A 17,480-nucleotide genomic window follows, 5' to 3' on the forward strand; every position below is an offset into this window, starting at 1 on the left:
AGCAAGGAAGATGTACAGTGGTCCATCCGTCCTGGATTCCTGAATGTGCAGGGCTCGGGGATTGAGAAGGGAGGAAGGGATTTAGGTACCGAGTTTGTTATTGCTCTCCGTGGGCTCTAGTTGCCTCGCATCACTCATCCTTAGGACAAAGTCCTTGTCTGGTGTCAACAAGAATGGAACTAGATTTTTACAAAGCTTTTGTACAATACTTTACATCCCTTCCATTTAACTCAGTGCTTTTGCCTAGTAGAAACAATCTGTGAGCTGTCTGCACAGGTGGGAAAATGGATGAAGGGGACATCATCTTTCTTTTGAAAAGCAACACGTGATAGTAATGACTGCTGCTCTATGTGGAAGTTGTTAGCCAGGCACTACTTTCAACCCTTCCAGCACCTTCCAGCACCTTCATGTGGTACATACATCCTTTCGTGAGCTTCTGTGGATGGAGCAAATGGGCAGGCATAGAGTGTAAGAACCGTTGTAAAGGTGATATGGCTGAAGGGGTGAAACCTAGACTCAGACCTGGGGAGTCTGATTTAAAGTTCAGTCTCTTAATAGTGCAGAACTACATCTTAATCCCAGTGTGAAGACAAAACTATTTTACTGGTAATTAGCATTTACCTTCATAAGGGTAACAGCAGTTAAAATATGTATGAAGCAGTTAAAGTATATATTCACTAATTAGAAGATTATATTGGTTATTTATGAAATTTGACTATTTAGATAAAATTATAGCTTTATCTTGCCTCTTTTATGGTTATAGCATATTGGACCAGCTATTCCAGAAGTCAGTTCTGTCTGGTTTAAATTGTATATTTACCATATCACTGGGCAAGGACCACCATCTCTCTTATTGTCCAAAGGCACAAGACTTCGGAAACTGCCAGATATATTCCAGGTATGTGTGAGAGGCTTTCTCCTCTTTTGTTCCAGTCTATTCTGTTAAGGATTGACCTCAGGGCCTCATACACGTTGGTCAAGCCCTGTGAGCTATTTGGGGGAGGGGGGGGCACAGAAATTGCTATGCAGAATTAGGTAACTTTTGTAATTTTCCCTTCTTTCAAAGTGCCATTTCATGTTACTCATCTTTCCAATAGGGTTATGATCGGTTACTCATAACCTCTTGGGGCCATGATCCTGGGGTCGTTCCTACATCAAATGTGCTCACGATGCTGAACGATGCTCTAACACATTCTGCAGTGCTAATTCAGGTATGTGTTGTCTCTTGAAACAAATTAAATTAGGTTTTATCACTTACATTGCATTGTCCAGATGCAACTGATTAGCTCAAAGTTGAGGGATAATGAATGACTTGGGTCTCAGTGAGTAGCAGGGCAAAGTGGACTGAATTTGGACTCAGCATTTCAGTAGAAGCCACACTGTTAACTCTGCAACATTTTTTTGTTTTTTAAACTAGCTTTATCAATCTGTAATTTATATGGCACAATTAAGCAGTTTAAATAGTACAATTCAGTGGTTTTTAGTTTGCTTACAGATTTGTATAGCTATCAGCATACCCCATGGTAGAATATTTTTATCCCCTCAGCAGTGAATCCTATACTGTTTAATTATCTATTTTCTCTTCATCCTCTCATTCCTCAGTAACATTACTGTCTCTACATTTGCACAGCTTTACATTACATTACATATATAATGTGCTGGGTTTTTGGACATATTGATTACCAAGTATTAGGAAGGCAGTTGAAAATAATCTGAAAATCAAGTGAGAGACTACAGGAGAGAGGTGACTGAAGCCTTGGCATGCATATAGATGGAAGTTGAATCCTTAAGAGAATGCCATTAGTCAGGGACAATATGTGGTACTCATAGAGATAGGAGGTGACAAGCATTGGATGTGCTGGACAGGGCCTCTAGTTACACTGTCCCAACTCACATCTTGGTTTCAGTATTAATGTTTGTCTTGGAAAAGATAAATAACTTCTTTGAATTTCAGTGTCCTTAGCTGTCAGTTGGAGATAACAGAAGCCACCATCTTTCTCGGGTTGTTGAAGAAATTGGTTAAGATGGATAATTGGCTTAAAATGCTTTGCACTGTGCCTGACCGAGGGGCAGGCTGTAAGGATGGCATGTGTGGTCCTAATGGACTGAGAGAGCTGTGAGCGCTGCTTCTCTTGCTACTGTTGTGCATTGATCACTTACTCCTTTTGAGTGTCTGTTTTCCTTCACTACACAGTGAGGAGGATTGCCTAGGTCCATTTATGGCTGAGCTATGAGACCGTGTACTTCAGTCCTTACTTGGCTTAAGCCTGTCTGATTTGCCTATTAGCCTTCTTAGTTTTTTCTTTTCATATGTCCAGTTTGAAAAATATTGTCCAAGAAGTTAATAAACATTTGTCATTCCTTGATGAAAAAGAGAAGCAAAATTACAAAGGGCGTTTGAGTATGGTGGAGTGTACCATGATGTGGCACCCTGCTATTTCAGTCACCGGAAGTGCTGGTTCTCACTCACCTTTCTACTTGCATTTCTTCTGTTTGTAGGGACATGGTTTGCATGGGGTAGGAGAGACTGTCCATATACCCTTTCCATTTGATGAAGCAGAGCTCCAAGGAGGTACACTGGATTCTATTCATTTGATTTTTATCCTTATTCCTGTCAGTAATTGGTGGAAAATGACAGGGAGTGAGTTCTTGACACTTTTAAATTCTGTGTTTTTACTCTTTTGCATAAAGAATTGATTGAAAGTAGTTTTCAGTTGCATGACTTTTCTGCCAGTGAATTGTTAGACAACCAATTCTAACCTTTTAAAGAATACTGGTGTGCATTAGAGATGAAGAGAGTAAATGCTTTTAGTAGCTTCCCTTGATTGATTGTTGGTTTATTTGAAGAATGAGAGAGAAAACAAACCATCAGAGTAATTTATGTTTACAAAGTTTAACATTCTTTTTCATAGAACTCAAGGCAAGATTTGTGATGTGTGTGTTTGCATGCGTGCGTGCGTGCGTGCGTGCGTGCGAAATGGCCTTGTTCTCTTATCCTTTAAGTCTTTTTAAATGCTGAGGACAAAATGTTTGTTCTCCTGAAGATGGCAGATACTGTGGTCTTGAGAGCTCTTAAGAGCTGATTAATGGGGGCTCATGTGAAGCTGTCCTTAGGTTTCATCATTGTAGTCGGTCTGATTTAACATGTAAAAGAATTTTAAGAATAGTAAAGTATTCATTAGCTTTTGGTATTGTTATATGATAAGACTTCATTAATATGGTGCTATTGGTTTGCTCCTAGAGTTTACCCGGGCCAGCATGGGTGTTCATAAAGCATTGCAGATTCTGAGGAGCAAAGTGGACTTGCAGCATTTCTGTGGCTATGTCACCATGTTGAATGCTTCTAGCCAGCTTGCAAGTAGAAAGCTCAGTGACGCTTCTGATGAGAGAGGTCAGTCACTGATTGGGTCTCTGGTTAGAATAGCTGGTTTGAGTCTAGCATTGCCTCTGTGTGTAAACCACAGCAAACCTTTGTTGTACTGCTGTCACTTAATAGTTTTCATTGAAGGGATAAGAATATGACCCTGGAGTGCTCTGGAGGACTCAGACAGGGTTAGTTAAGTACCTCTGATCCAACCATGACCAAGTGGGCTAGAGTTACCACCTCAGAGGGTAAGAGACCCTAGTCAGCAACACCATGGGAGGACACGAAGAAGGGATCTGTGGAGAGGCAATGTCAAATCAGTGGGCGGTCCCTTAGAAACAATGCACCTCAAGCAAAATGCAAAAAGAGCCAAAAGAAAAAAGAGTATTTGAATGAAGATGTGAATGGATTCATGGAATACCTGAAAGAGCTCCCAGGCGCTTCACAATGGACAGCTGATAGCAGCCGACAGCCGGGAAGGAAGGGGAGAAATTGCAGTGGCCTTAAAAAAGGAAGGAAGGAAGGAAGGTGGCAAAGAAGAATGCAATGGTGTTCCCATTGTCGACAACCTGGCCATGGAATCTCTGACTGCCCAGCTGTGCTAGAGAGTCAGGACATGGACACCGGCATCTGTTACTGCTGCACAGAGCACGAGATGCTGAAGATGATGTAGACCCTGCACGTGGTGAATTTCCTTTTGCAAAATGTTTTGTCTGTGGAAAAATGGGACACGTGTCCAGATCCCGCCCTGATAACACCAGAGGAGTCTGGAGCATTTTAAGAAAGATTGCCTGGAAAATCAGAACTCAGATTGAATCATCACAGTTGGTCCTGGTCATAGGGAATGAGTGCAGACTACAAAGTTGTTCTGGATGTGCTCAAACCACAGAAACCTGAAACAAAAGTACCCAAAGTAGTTAATTTTTGATAAGAATTGCTACACTTGCTAAGTACCATCTCAGGGTTACTTTTCAGAGTAGGCTTTTAGAAATTAAAGCTGGACACATCTGGAGGCAAGCTTGTATTATAGACACGACTCTGACCTTGATGGGAGCCAGACTGCCTACAATCTATCTATCAAGGAGTACAGGGTGATTAATTATACTCTATAGATGTGTGTGTGTGGGGGGGTCTGTCTGTCTGCCTGTGTATCTGTCTATATTTGAAATAGATTCTATGTAGCCCAGGTTGGCTTCAGACTAATAACCCTGCTTCAGCGTCCAGAGTACTGAGATTACAGGCAGTGTGCCTAAGAACATATTTTAGCAGATGGAACTTAGAAATAAACAAGTGCCTCTATACCTGATTGTGGCACTTATCGCTATAAATGTAAATTATGAATCAAAACTGACCCCTTAACAAAGTACATGCCTTTCAGCTTGTGAGTAAATAAATATTTTGTTACATGCTTTTAAAAAAGAAAGAATATGACCCTGGGTTAGCTTTAGAACTGCTGTTCACTCAGCCTTTTACCATTGCATCTATGTTCATAGGCTTTGAGTCAAATTAGCCTTAAGGAGTATAATTTCAAAACTCCTGCCATTTTAACATCCCCAAATTAGACTTAATAGTTTACAGATTCCATGAATTAGACTTTGGAAGTAACTCTCATTCATTTCTTTCCCTCCCTCTTCTTTCCTTGTAAAAGCAAATTATTTTTATTTTATGTGTGCATGTGTGTATACACTATAGCCAGAAATAGTATTGGTTTCTGTGGAATTGGGTTTGAAGCAATTGTGAGTCTCTGTGTAGATGCTGGGACTCCAACATAAGTCTAGAAGTTGGCATTTTTCTTGCGCACACATTACCTGCATTAGCTTACTATCTCTCCAGCCCCTCTTCTGTTTTAATTCTCAGTTTGGTCTGGACCTTGATACCTAAAAACACATGTTGCAGCCACTTTCTGTGTAGCCGCCCTTCAGCTCTACATTGCCCAGCGTGTTCATGGTCAGATCAGCTCTTATGGAGTTTCTGCTCTGACGAGATGAAGTGTAGATAGCTTTGCTTATGGTGGTGTCAACTCTATTCCACTGTTCTGAAGCTGTCAAGTGTCTGCCACTGGCAGTATTCCATGATCCTTTCCTTCAGTTGAAAACACTGACAAAATATGGTCAGTAGTCAGCCAGGGGGCTGGGTTGACTCCCTTTCAGTTTTAGCTGTACTATAGCTCATTTTTTTCAGTCATTTTCCCCCACAAACATTTAAACAGCAAATACCTGGTTTAAGTCCTAGAAGCAATTAAATTTTTCAGTCCAGTTTTAGTCTAAAGGGTAAAGCCTCAGTAGCGAAGAAGTGAATCTGCTGCACTGTGTAGTTAAGGCTCAGAAGGGACTGTGGACTACTTGGAGTATACATGGGAGATTGAAGGCATATCGTAACCTAGGAGCCACAGGGAATGCATCTTAAAGAAAGCACAGTTTGAACTGAGCTTTGAAAACTGAGAAGTTAGTCAAGGTGATTGCTTGCTCGTCCGTCCGTCCGTCCGTCCGTCCGTCCATCCATCCATCCATCCATTTGCAAAGGGAATTAGAAAGCAGAAAATAGCCAAAAGAAAGGAGTCATTAGTGAATAGATGAGTGCAGAAGGTGACTAGGAATCTCATGATGCCAAAAGATGGAGGGATTCAAAAAGAATTGTGGAGAATGCTCGGACTGCAGAAGTCCACCCTGATGGGGATGGCTTTAGGACTGATGGAAGTAGGAGTCTAAACTTGTGTTCTGCCTCATGAGTTTAGAGGTTTTAGGTCATGGTTGGTTTTGACCTTGGGAATTTTATACACATGGTATGATACACATGGTCAGCCACGCCCTCTCTTATTCACCAGCTTGTCTCTAGACGGTTCTCAGATGTCAATTGCTTAAACCAAAGATGAGCATCATCCTCTTTGCTGTTTTTTAAATCCTGTGGTGGGAAGGGAGGGAGAGTACAGGACATGTATGTGCAGTACAGTAGCAGTTGTCTGCAGCTCTGTAGATTGTGTGAGTGACCGAGAGCTGTCTGTACCTTGGACTGCCTATCGCAGCAGATCTTTCTTTCTCTTCTTTTAATTTCTTTTTTCTTTTTGTTTGTTTGATTTTTTTTTTTTTAGGATTATTCATTTTATGTATGTGAGTACACTGTAACTGTCTTCAGACACACAGAAGAGGGCATCGGATCCCATTACAGATGGTTGTGAGCCACCATGTGGTTGCTGGGATTTGAACTCAGGACCTCTGGAAGAGCAGTCAGTGCTCTTAACCACTGAGCCATCTCTCTAGCCCTGTTTGTTTGATTTTTAAAACCTTTTTTCTTTCATTATTACTGTTTCCTGAAGTCCTTTTGTGCTAAGATTTAGTTGATGGTTTCTTCTGAGTATAGAATCCTCACACTGTTTTGTATTCTTTGACTTACCAGGCGAGCCTGATTTGGCTTCTAGTTCAGATGTAAATGGCAGTACAGAGTCGTTTGAAATGGTCATTGAGGAAGCCAGTACAGACTTGTCTACAAAGCAAAACTCTGGTAAGATGTTAAGAATTCTTTGCAACTTTATTAGGTCCTTTCTGGGACTTAACTTTTCTGTTGAGCTATTTGCATATTGCCTTATTATCTGCAGTGGAGTTCTGTGTTAATGTGATTGTTCTAGGAAATATGTTTATGTGCTTAGAGTAATTCAAAAATTATAAAGTTATGGCCAGAGTGTAATGATTTCAGTTTCATTGTGTATATGATAAATAGATTTATTTTATCTAAATCTTGCAGATGTCTTTTTGAGCAAGTGATTGTCTGCAACACTTTATGAAAAGCTATCTTTTCCCCAGACATGTACATAATCAAAAGACATGTGCTTCTCTTTTGAGATTAATAACCTTGTCTTATTTCTCCCTTGTTGAGTTTACTAGTGGGTGTCACAGGGATGGAAAGATCTAGGAACCTCAGATTGGAAGACCTTGGTGCTCATGCAGAGTCTGGAATCATGGATTTCAAGTTATCTGTGTCCTTTGTAGGGGCCACAGCAGAAGCAGATTGGGTTCCTCTTGAGCTGTGCTTTGGAATTCCTTTGTTCAGTTCTGAATTAAACCGGAAAGTTTGTCAGAAAATAGCTACACATGGCCTGTGCAGTAAAGAGAGGTAAGGCTTTTGTTCTTCATCTCCATTTTCAGCTGTTACTGACACTGCTCTAGTTTGCTTCTTTGTGAACATAGCAATTGCCTTATATATATTGGTTGGTTGAATAATAAATGTCACTTTTAATCTCAGTGCCCCAGAGACAGAGGCAGGAAGATCTCTGTGAATTGGGCCAGCCAGGGGTACATAGTAAGACACTAAAAAAAAAAAAAAAAAAAAAGAAGTCTGAAAATTTGTCTGTACAAGAGCACTATATACACTCAAATGTTTACTTCATGTTTTGGTGACTTTCTTAACATCTTCCCCTTTGCATATTTTTTGAAATGCATGTTTTGCTTTTCAGACATGACAGGCAGGTTTGACCTTGTGGCAAGCAGCTCCAACCCTTTGGAAGGGAGTGGCCAACTGTGGAGGGGAGATGCCCGCAATTCTGTCTTTTAAACTTAGGAAAACAAAGTTGGACAGCAAATAACTTAAATTATTTGGCCTAGTGAAGCTTGTATAGTAAAGAGTATTCAACGGATAATCTCCACAGCCGTTCTCTGGAGTATGTATGAATAAAAGTATAAACACCAAGTGAGGTCTGAGACTCAAGTATTGTTTACGCTCTGTGTCCGCTGCAGCCGGGAGTCTTGGCATGCACTATTTTTCCCTAGAAAGAGACGCATCTGTGATTTTAAGGCTAGGAGCAGCATATGTCTGTGGGTGTGAGCATGATGTTTAGAGTATCTTGACACTGTATCAGTTTGCTAAACAGGACTCATTGCTCCCTGAGGCCGTGCTGTCCACTGCCACAGGGTTTTGACTAGATTTATAGTAACAGGGACCCTTTGAAGGTTTGAGGAATGTTAGAAACGGGAGGCTGCATATAAATACCATCTCCTGGGCAGGACCAGCTATTGTAATCACAATGGAGAGCAGTGTGGATGCCTGTGCTGTTTCTGCAGAAAGATGGGTCAGCCCATCAGCAGTAACACAGGGATGGACGAGGGGTTGAGAGCCCACCCTTCACTGTTGGACTATTTACTGTTGATAGGGAGATGGAAACTATTGCCTTCAGTTGTGAATCAACTGGTAACACCCTACCTTGACCATGACCCAGGATCCAGTGGATAGTTAAAATCTAGTGGTGACACAGATGGCCTTAGCTAAATTAAATGGGTCACCAAAGTCAGGAGCTTGGGAAAGAAAACAGTAGGGATGAGATGGGGAAGGAGAGAGGTGTGGTTGAGACTAATCAGAACACTTTGCGTGAGTGTGTGTGTGTGTGTGTGTGTGTGTGTGTGTGTGTGTGTGTGTATGTGAAATTTTTCAACAATAATCATTTTTTACAAGTGTAACTATTAGGAAACTTCAAAGATTGCCACTCTCATTGTACTTAATTCACATATCTGGAAAGTGATGTATGTGTAGGTTGTGTTAAATCTGTCAGATATGTTTAGCATCTTGTTTTATTTTATATTTGTATGTATTAACAGTTCATAAGTAGAATCTTTTAGAAAAAATAACTTCAATTTTGGTTATATAAACCGTGCTCCTTAGTACCAACTTCTGACTTATAAAGGAAAGCATTTAATTGGGGCCTGCTTCCATTTTCTGAGGCTTAGTCCATCATTCTCATGGCAGGGAGCATGGTGCTGGAAAAGGAGTTGAAAGCTACATCCTTATCTGCAGGTAGAGGGTTTGGGGGAGAGAGAGTTAAGCACAGCAGGGTGTGGGATAGGCTTTTGAAACCTCAAAGCCAATCCCCAGGGACACAGTTCCTCTAACAAGGCCACACCTCCTAATCCTTCTAATCTTTTCGAATGGTGCCACACCCTAGTGCTGAAGCATTCAAATATATGAGCCTATAGTGGCCATTTGTATGTAGACTACCACATAAACTATGTTTTAATTTAGATTTAGAGCATGACATCTATTTGAAAATGGCCTTCTTTTTATATACAAGTTTCTGTTAAAAAGAAGACAAAATTTTATTGATACAAAGCATTTCAATTACTTAAAGAATTTTGTATTAGGTTACATATTCACATAGATTATTTAAATTGATAAAATTTAACCTGCAAAAGTTTTATTATATTTGGTTAAAATTTGTTTTTTTCTCCCTTTTCTTTCAGCCTTCAAAGTCTCTTACATTCCAGTAGAAAACTCTCTCTGCAAGTCCTTAACTTTGTCCATTCATTCCAGGTAACATCATCCAAAGCAGTGCCAATGGTGCTACTATAGCACTCCATAATATGTGAGCCCCTCTTGATGGGCTTCACACCTCCCCAGTACGATATGTAACAAGCATCATTCAAGGTGTTAACTGACTTGGACATGTTGCTGGTCAGGCCTTCCTGGACAAGGCCTGGCCTCTAGGTTCTGTGCCAGGGTTCGCTCAGCAGAGCAGGCTTGACCATGTGCTGTGTGTCGTGAGTCCTGCATGTTAGTGCTGAGGCCAGGCTGCAGTGCTGATGCCTGCAGTGCTGCTTTACTGCTGGTCAGTGGAGTGGAGAGAACGGTGGATATTCTGGACTATGTAGATTCATAAAAAACTTTGAGAATAGAATATTTCTGTTTAGAATATCTAATTCAATATTATGAAGACTGTTTTTAGAGTTTTTCATTCATTTATTTACTCCACTCATTCATTCAATAAATACTTGAGTCTACCCTATGCCAGTCCCTTTACCAAGTGCCAAGGAAATTGATGTGGAAGCCATTAGTGGAGCATGTGATACTGTGTGAGACTGGTCACATATTAATGTTTGAAAGACTTCATCAACTGCTTTGAGGGAGCTGTGTTCCTATGGGGTCTGAAAGAAGCCCTGGCTTAGAAGATTAAAAACGGAATCCTATAGGACAGAACAGAATGCTGCAGACAGACAGGACATGCATTAGAATCAGGAAAGCACCGTGCACACAGGAATAAAAGGTAGCCACTATGGTAGGAACATCCTGAAGAAAGGAAGTGACAACAGGTGAGGTCGAGGAGGGCGGAGTTTTCCTGAGCATGGGGAATACCTGTGAATACACCACATACCAAGAGGCATGACTGAAGGCTGGGGAAAGGGAGGGATTGTTTCTAATGAAGTCCTTTAAATTGTGTGTTAGTGTTGGAGAGGCGTGGACTAGGGGCACTGCAGTCAGATGCTGGTAATTGCCTGGGGGAACCATGTTGTGACTGAGCACTTTTCACTGGAAGACAGCTGAAGTGCTCAGGAACACCCAGTAAAGGGTGGTTTATTGTACACATACCATCATGCCAGTAAACCACAACAGTCCACAGGTGGGGACGTTGTGAAATTCTTAGTACTATACTCCACTTGGAATCCAGTAACTGTGGCTGTGGTGAATAGAACAGTTGAGATATATTCTGGAGATAGATTTGTAAAACTTGATGAATTAAATGAAAGAAATAATGAGGGTGTAGTAGGAAGAAGTCAAGACTGGTTCTCATTCTTCTGTTTACCTGGAGGAGTTGGATGGGGAAAGCTGGGGTGGAAGTGGGGACTGGGTGTGGTAAGTCTGTAGTGTGAGGAGACACTCTTCTGGCCATGGTCAGACACTTGGCTTCTTGGGAACGTGGGTCTGAATATGTCCATCTTGAAGCCTTAGACTACCTGCCTTGCGTGTAGAGCTGTGTAGTGTAGTGATGGGATCTTTTGTGGCATTCTCCTGTTGGGTGATATTTCCAGCTAGGTCCAGTTATACATGCTTGTCAGTTTGCACCTGTTTTTTGTGTCCTCCGATAATGCTGTGCACGCTGTGAACACTTTCTGGGTAATTGGGCTCCTTAGTTCCATTTCTTTGCTGTAAGTACATGTGAGACAGTTCTCTTGTTCTTGACTTTTAGGAAGGTGCTGCAACTCTGGATTTTCACGCGGAGCCTGGCTTCTCAAGTGTGTTTTCACAGTCGTCCTGCGCTGACACGGGAGTTCCACTTCCTGCCAAAAACGTAATGTTTAAAGATGGGATCTTATCCGAGTGGAGTGGACGTTCCCCTTCCTCCCTGCTCATTGCTGGTCTCCATTTGCAGTAATTTGATTACAGCATTGTTGCTCACATACTCTGCCTTTTTCCTTTTTTAACGCTGGCTTCCCGAGGTCAGCCACTAAGCTTCTAGCTGCCGTGGTGCAGGTCGAGCCTCATTGGTAGGAAACGCTCAGAATGTGCTCGTGTCTTCTGACGCCAGAGGCCTGTTGTTACACATCTTACTGCAGCAAGTACTTCTCAGCAGCCAGCACTGTACTCGAGACAATCTGCATTTCTTTTATAAACTAAGGACAGACTTTATAGGCTGTAGATGACTGTTACGTTTATAAGCAGTCACTATGAATATTGCAGTGGTAGTTTTATATGTATGTTTCTCAGACATAAACCTGGTTTAATTTTATATTTTGTTATCTACACTGAGGGGATCACGGGAGGAGATGGACTCTTCCTCCGAAAGGCTTCTTGGTTCTTGAGGTAGTCACGCTAGAAGTGGCAAGCATCCAGCAGTGAAGGGTATGTATGTGCTAGGGCATTAAAGGTTGCTGTAATGTCAGTAAATTATGTATGCCAAGTGAACATGATTGAGGGTATGTCAATCAGCATAGTTGTGTAAACCTAACCTTGATTTATAAGGTCTTAACTGATGATTCATTAACATCTTATGAGAGCTTTGGAAAACATTCTATTTTTAAATGATGTTTGTATGTGGACTTCTGTCGTCACTTACCTTGGGCTTTATATTTTCATAGAGTCTATGGAAAAATAGAATTTATTTTCCACGTGTAGTTGAGGCTGTTGCATGTCTTCAGTTTGTCTTAGCTTTACCTATGAACTCTTAGGGTAATTGACCTTGATGGTTTAAACCAAGGATTATGGTTGAAGTTGGAATTGCATGGCAGCAGCCCCAGGGCTGTGGTTTTGGACTTAGCTCCATGGTAAAACGATTCCTGAGACACAGCCTCTGGATCTGAAACGGTCACACAGCTCTGGGGGAGAGTGGAGAAGCACTGCCTGGCTTCATGTGCTTCTTTGGGCATTGGGTCTTTTAGTATCTCAAATGTCAGAATTTTTGGAACCAGGATTAGACTTTCCAGGTCACCTTCCCTGGGGTGTTTGTGTGGTTAGTTGAGCTCTCCTAACCGAACTGGTCAAGCAACATACCTGAAACACTCAAGCATTACACTAATTGAGAACATTTGAGCTTAACAGTTTTGCTGATGGCTTTTGTTATTTATACAACTGATATTTGTGTAATTAACAGACTTCTGCAAGTATATGCCTTTCTTGAAACCGTTAAAGTGGCCATGTATTTCATACCATGGCCTATCTGTAGAATTGACTATTTTGGACCAGGTTACCTGTGGCACAGTTAGTGCTGTGTTTGGGGTAAATGAAGTAATGCTTAGTTTTCTACTCTGTCTTGTGTGAGGTAGAACTGTGTGTATGTCACATTTGTCTGTAAAAGGAAAAGTACATAGTAATATTAAAATAATTTCTATGACTGTGAATTACTCATTTATTTTTCCAATTACTGATACTGTACATTCCTAGTGCTATTAGTTATATGTGTATGTAACTTTTACAGTTTCATCTTTAAGTTGTATGTATTTCTTTTGATCAGGGCTCATTAATCTCATTTGCTTTGATTGAGTTACTGTAGGTATCTATCTTTGTATTAGTAGTTGAATGCCAACTCTAATGACATGTACACTAATAAAGAATTGAACAGTTATAGTTACAACAGTCCAGTTATTGTTGTTTATAGTTTAAATGCGGGAGTGAGTTGCTGCTATAATTCCTTTTTGAAAGAAGAAGAGATGGAGCCTAACCATGATCATGAACTTTAGGGACAGTACTTTAAAGAAAACAACACTTGACATCTCTCTGGATTTTCATTTAGGAGGGAGAGTGAGACCATCAGAGTCCCAGCCAAAGTCCCTGTCTTCTTAGGAGAGAATGATGTGTGTTTGTGCTTTGCCTGGTTCCTTCCACTCATGTTAGCTCATGCAGAGAGGGCTCTGTTAAGTTGATAAAAAATAAATAAATATAGACTTTGTTCTTGCCAAAGAAGATTGATAAAAGTTATTTTGCAAATGTTTAATTTCATCTGGCTTTGCACCACCCTCTTTTCTGTCCCTATCTCACCTCTTACTATAGCTTGAACCATGACAGACAGACATTTAGAAACCAAGGGGGGGAAAGCTACTAATATCAAAAAGGGCATACGGTTTAGTAAAGGTCTAGTTTCACCTCACAAATGTATCTAAAGCAATGCAACTTTGTATCATTTAAGAAGTTAGGGTCATCTGATTCCTTACAATGGCGGTTCTCAACCTGTGGGGCTCTCAACCCCTTTGGGGGCTCAAATTATCCTTTCACAGGGGCTGTATATCAGATATCCTGCATATCAGTTATTTGTTACGATTCATAGCAGCAAAACAACAGTTACAAAGTAGTAAAACAAAATAATGTGCTGGTTGGGGTCACTACGACATGAGGAACTGCGTTAAAGGGTCACAGCGTTAGGAAGGTTGAGAACCACTGCCTTAGCGCCTTTCTTGTTTAACATGTAACCAGATGGCTTTGTATTCGTTTCCAGGGGAAGTGATTTCCCTTACTGGGTCCTTTGTTTTCCTTTGCCACTCTAATTTACTTCTTATGTTCAATGTTTCAAGGACACTTTGTATTAAAAGGATTTTAAAGTACCAAAACTGTAACTTAGTACAGTGGATTGTTTTCTGTTGTGATGTTACTATTATACAAGGAAATTGTATAAAGTGTTGTCAATTTGATTATTGACACAAATAACATGTTTACGAATAAACTGTGATGTTGATCAAGTTGTTGTGGAGAGCATGTTATTTCCTGGGACTTCTGTTTTAATATTAAATACGCCTGTGATTTTCAGCCTGGCTTTCCTGTGCCTTTTTTTTTTAAATATTTTTTTATTAATTTTTACTTATATGAGTAGAGTGTAGCTGTTTTGAGATGCACCAGAAGAGGACACCAGATCCCATCACAGATGGTTGTGAGCCACCATGTGGTTGCTGGGATTTGAACTCAGGACCTCTGGAAAGAGCAGTCAATGCTCTTAACCGCTGAGCCATCTCTCCAGCTCCTTTCCTGTGCCTTTTCAGCTAACTTTAAAATTTTGTCCTAATACCAGATTTGCAGGAAAATATCCAGGTTAGGCCAGGGATGTTCATTGTCTCTGGGCTGGCTAGTTTTATGTCAACTTGATAGAAGCTACAGTCACTTAGGAAAGAGGAACCTTGGCTGAGAAAGTGCCCCCACCAGATTGGCCTGTGGGCAGGTCTGTAGGGCAGTGTCTGAATTAGTGATTGGCGTGGGTACTGACTCTCCTGGCTGGCCTCGTGGGCTTGACTGCTATAACAACACAGGCCATCACTGAGAGAAGTCAGGGGAGAAACTCTTGGCAGGAACCTGGGGGCAAGAACTGATGCAGAGGCCATGGAGGAGTGCAACTTACTGGCTTGGTTCTCCTCGCTTGCCCAGCCTGCTTTATTATACCAAAGATCTGGGAAGAGTTGGGAGAGGGAGGGTGAGTAGGATTAAAACACGTGACATTCTCAACTAAGGAAAACATTTAAAATCTAAGAAGGAAGGTTTGCACATAGCATAGGCTCTCTGTCTTACTCCAGCCCCTGGTTGTTTCCCTACAATATCCTGGCTGGATGATGAGGTCGGTGCTACTGCTTACAATGAGCTCTTTTCCTGCCAGATCTCTCTCTGTAGAGCTGTCTGTCAGTTCCAGGTCATCTTTCTCATGGTGTGGACTATGAGGTTCTTTCATGGACCATTTGTTTTTCATCTCGTGGTTCTAGTGGGTCCCTGCCCATGAGCAAAAATTCAGCTTTCCATCGAGAACTCTTCCAGCCTTGTGTTTTATTAAGGAGTGTGCAAAAGTGGAGAGTGGTTTAGTGTAAGAGCCTTGTGCCACCGTTCTGCTTCGACCATGGCCAGTGCTAAGCTCTTCATGTTCATTCAGACAAAACATAGAGATGATTTATATGCGCACAAGCACAAAACTCCATCCCCCTCTCTTAAATTATCAGCTAAAACCTGGATACTACACAATCCGTTCTATAATTTAGACTTGCTATTAGCTGGATTAGTTCCCACAGATAGAAATGACATGTGCCCACTGATCTGCCACTGCTGACATCACAATAGAATTAAAGCAAAGTCAGACTAAAGCATCAAGGGGTAGTTGGGAGGGGTGGGGTTTGAGGCAGGGTCTCAATGTGTAGCCTGTCCTGGAACTAGCGTCCTGCCTCTGCCTCTGCCTCTGGAGTGCTGGGATTAAAGGTGTGGACCACCACTGTACAGCCAGTAGTCACATTTTAAAGGGATGGGAAATATTTAAATTATCAGATGACATGTTTGTGTACTGGGAAAGTTCAAAGATGAACTGAAACGAGATTAGAAATGAAATACTATGGAATGATTTATCTACAACCTTTTTTGTCATGAATATGGAAATTTTTTTTTTAGATTTGACACATAAAATATAAAAACTGAACATATTAATGAAATCTCATTTAGGGAACAGATTTCCCAATGTGTATGAGTAATTAGTTAACACCAGTTCTTAGCACTCTGATAAACTTGGTTGAGGGAGGGTGTACAGAGATGTTTTAAAATTTTTTTAAATTTCTTTGAGAATTTTATAGTACATACACATATATAATGTGTGTATATAATATAATGGTCTTACACAGGCAACTGCAGCTATTATGAGTTTATGAGTGCAGTGGTCCTATCATAGCCAGAAGACAGTTTTGGTCCATTCTTCCCTAACCTCTGACTCTTAGAAGCTTTTCACCCCCTCTTCCATGATGTTTTGTGAGGCACACTCTCGAGTGTGTTTCGAATGTTCCACTTATGATTGAGCACTCCACAGACATTTTCTGTTTATGATTGAGCACTCCACAGACATTTGTTTCTGCACTTTGACCAGTTATGAGTTTCTGTGTTAATGACCCTCTGCTGCATGGTGACGCTTCTCTGATGAACACAGAGATGCACCAGTCCATGGTACAGAGATACATATTTGGAAGATAGTTTGATACTATGTTCATGTACTGGCTAGTTTTGTGTGTCAACTTGACACAAGCTGGAGTTATCACAAAAAAGGAGCCTCATGTGGAAATGCCTTGATGAGACCCAGCTGTAAGGCATTTTCTCAACTAGTGATCCAGGGGGGCGGGGGGAACCCAGCCCATTGTGGGTGGTGCTGTCCCTGGGCTGGTGGTCCTGGGTTCTATAAGAAAGCAAGCTGAGCAAGCCAGGGGAAGCAAGCCAGTAAGTAACCTTCCTCCATGGCCTCTGCATCAGCTCCTGCTTCCTGACCTGCTTGAGTTCCAGTCCTGACTTCCTTTGGTGATGAACAGCAATGTGGAAGTGTAAGCTGAATGAACCCTTTCCTCTCCAACTTGCTTCTTGGTCATGATGTTGGTGCAGGAATAGAAGCCCTGACTAAATCAACTTCCAAAGTAGAAGCTGCAGTTTGAGCCTTGTAGATAGGAGGAGGCCCTCCCATGCCTGTCTGCTTCTTGGAATTCTAGCATGGCACCATTAGGAGGTGTGGCTTTGTTGGAGGAAGTATGTCACTGTGGGCGTGGGCTTTAATACCCTCGTACTAGTTGCCTGGAAGCCAGTCTTCTCCTAGCAGCCTTCAGATGAAGATGTAGAACTCTCAGCTCCTCCTGCACTATGCCTGTCTGGATGCTGCCATGCTCTCACCTTGATAATAATGAACCTCTGTACCTGTAAGCCAGCCCCAATTAAACGTTGTCCTTGTATGAGTTGCCTTGGTCATGGTGTCTGTCCACAGCACTAAAACCCTAACTAAGACAGGGGTCCCTGAAATTGTAGATGTCCTTTCATATATTTTGTTACTTTTGTTTGTTTTGCCCATGAGAAACCATGAGTGCTTTTCATTTTCCAAGCAGGCCTCTGCTTAGCCCCAGGCAGAGCCACCACACAGCAACATCTGTTTATGCAGGGTTTA

At 41.4% G+C, this 17,480-nt stretch overlaps 1 protein-coding gene and 1 pseudogene across 3 annotated transcripts in view; both read left to right on the forward strand.

Moving 5' to 3' along the window:
• Fam91a1 (family with sequence similarity 91, member A1) overlaps positions 1 to 13,176 on the forward strand; it is a 39,759-nt gene extending 26,583 nt beyond the window's left edge. The window contains exons 17-25 of one of the 3 annotated variants that reach the window (XR_001838719.3): positions 764 to 898; positions 1,098 to 1,211; positions 2,500 to 2,572; positions 3,242 to 3,391; positions 6,758 to 6,862; positions 7,348 to 7,471; positions 7,812 to 8,015; positions 9,586 to 9,655; positions 11,307 to 11,350. Coding sequence is in view for 2 of the 3 variants with exons in the window: in NM_001127578.1 (NP_001121050.1) it covers positions 764 to 898; positions 1,098 to 1,211; positions 2,500 to 2,572; positions 3,242 to 3,391; positions 6,758 to 6,862; positions 7,348 to 7,471; positions 9,586 to 9,655; positions 11,307 to 11,492 (957 nt within the window). In the remaining variant the exon portion in view is untranslated. Of the gene's footprint in view, positions 1 to 763; positions 899 to 1,097; positions 1,212 to 2,499; positions 2,573 to 3,241; positions 3,392 to 6,757; positions 6,863 to 7,347; positions 7,472 to 7,811; positions 8,045 to 9,585; positions 9,656 to 11,306 lie in introns of those variants that run through there. The other 2 variants (NM_001127578.1, XM_006241684.5) reach the window with 2 other exon arrangements.
• Positions 3,398 to 6,751, forward strand: Zcchc9-ps2 (zinc finger CCHC-type containing 9, pseudogene 2; annotated as a pseudogene).
• Positions 13,177 to 17,480: the final 4,304 nt, after the last annotated feature.

This window comes from Rattus norvegicus, chromosome 7, assembly GCF_036323735.1.
Source record: "Rattus norvegicus strain BN/NHsdMcwi chromosome 7, GRCr8, whole genome shotgun sequence".
Lineage (NCBI taxonomy): Eukaryota > Metazoa > Chordata > Mammalia > Rodentia > Muridae > Rattus > Rattus norvegicus.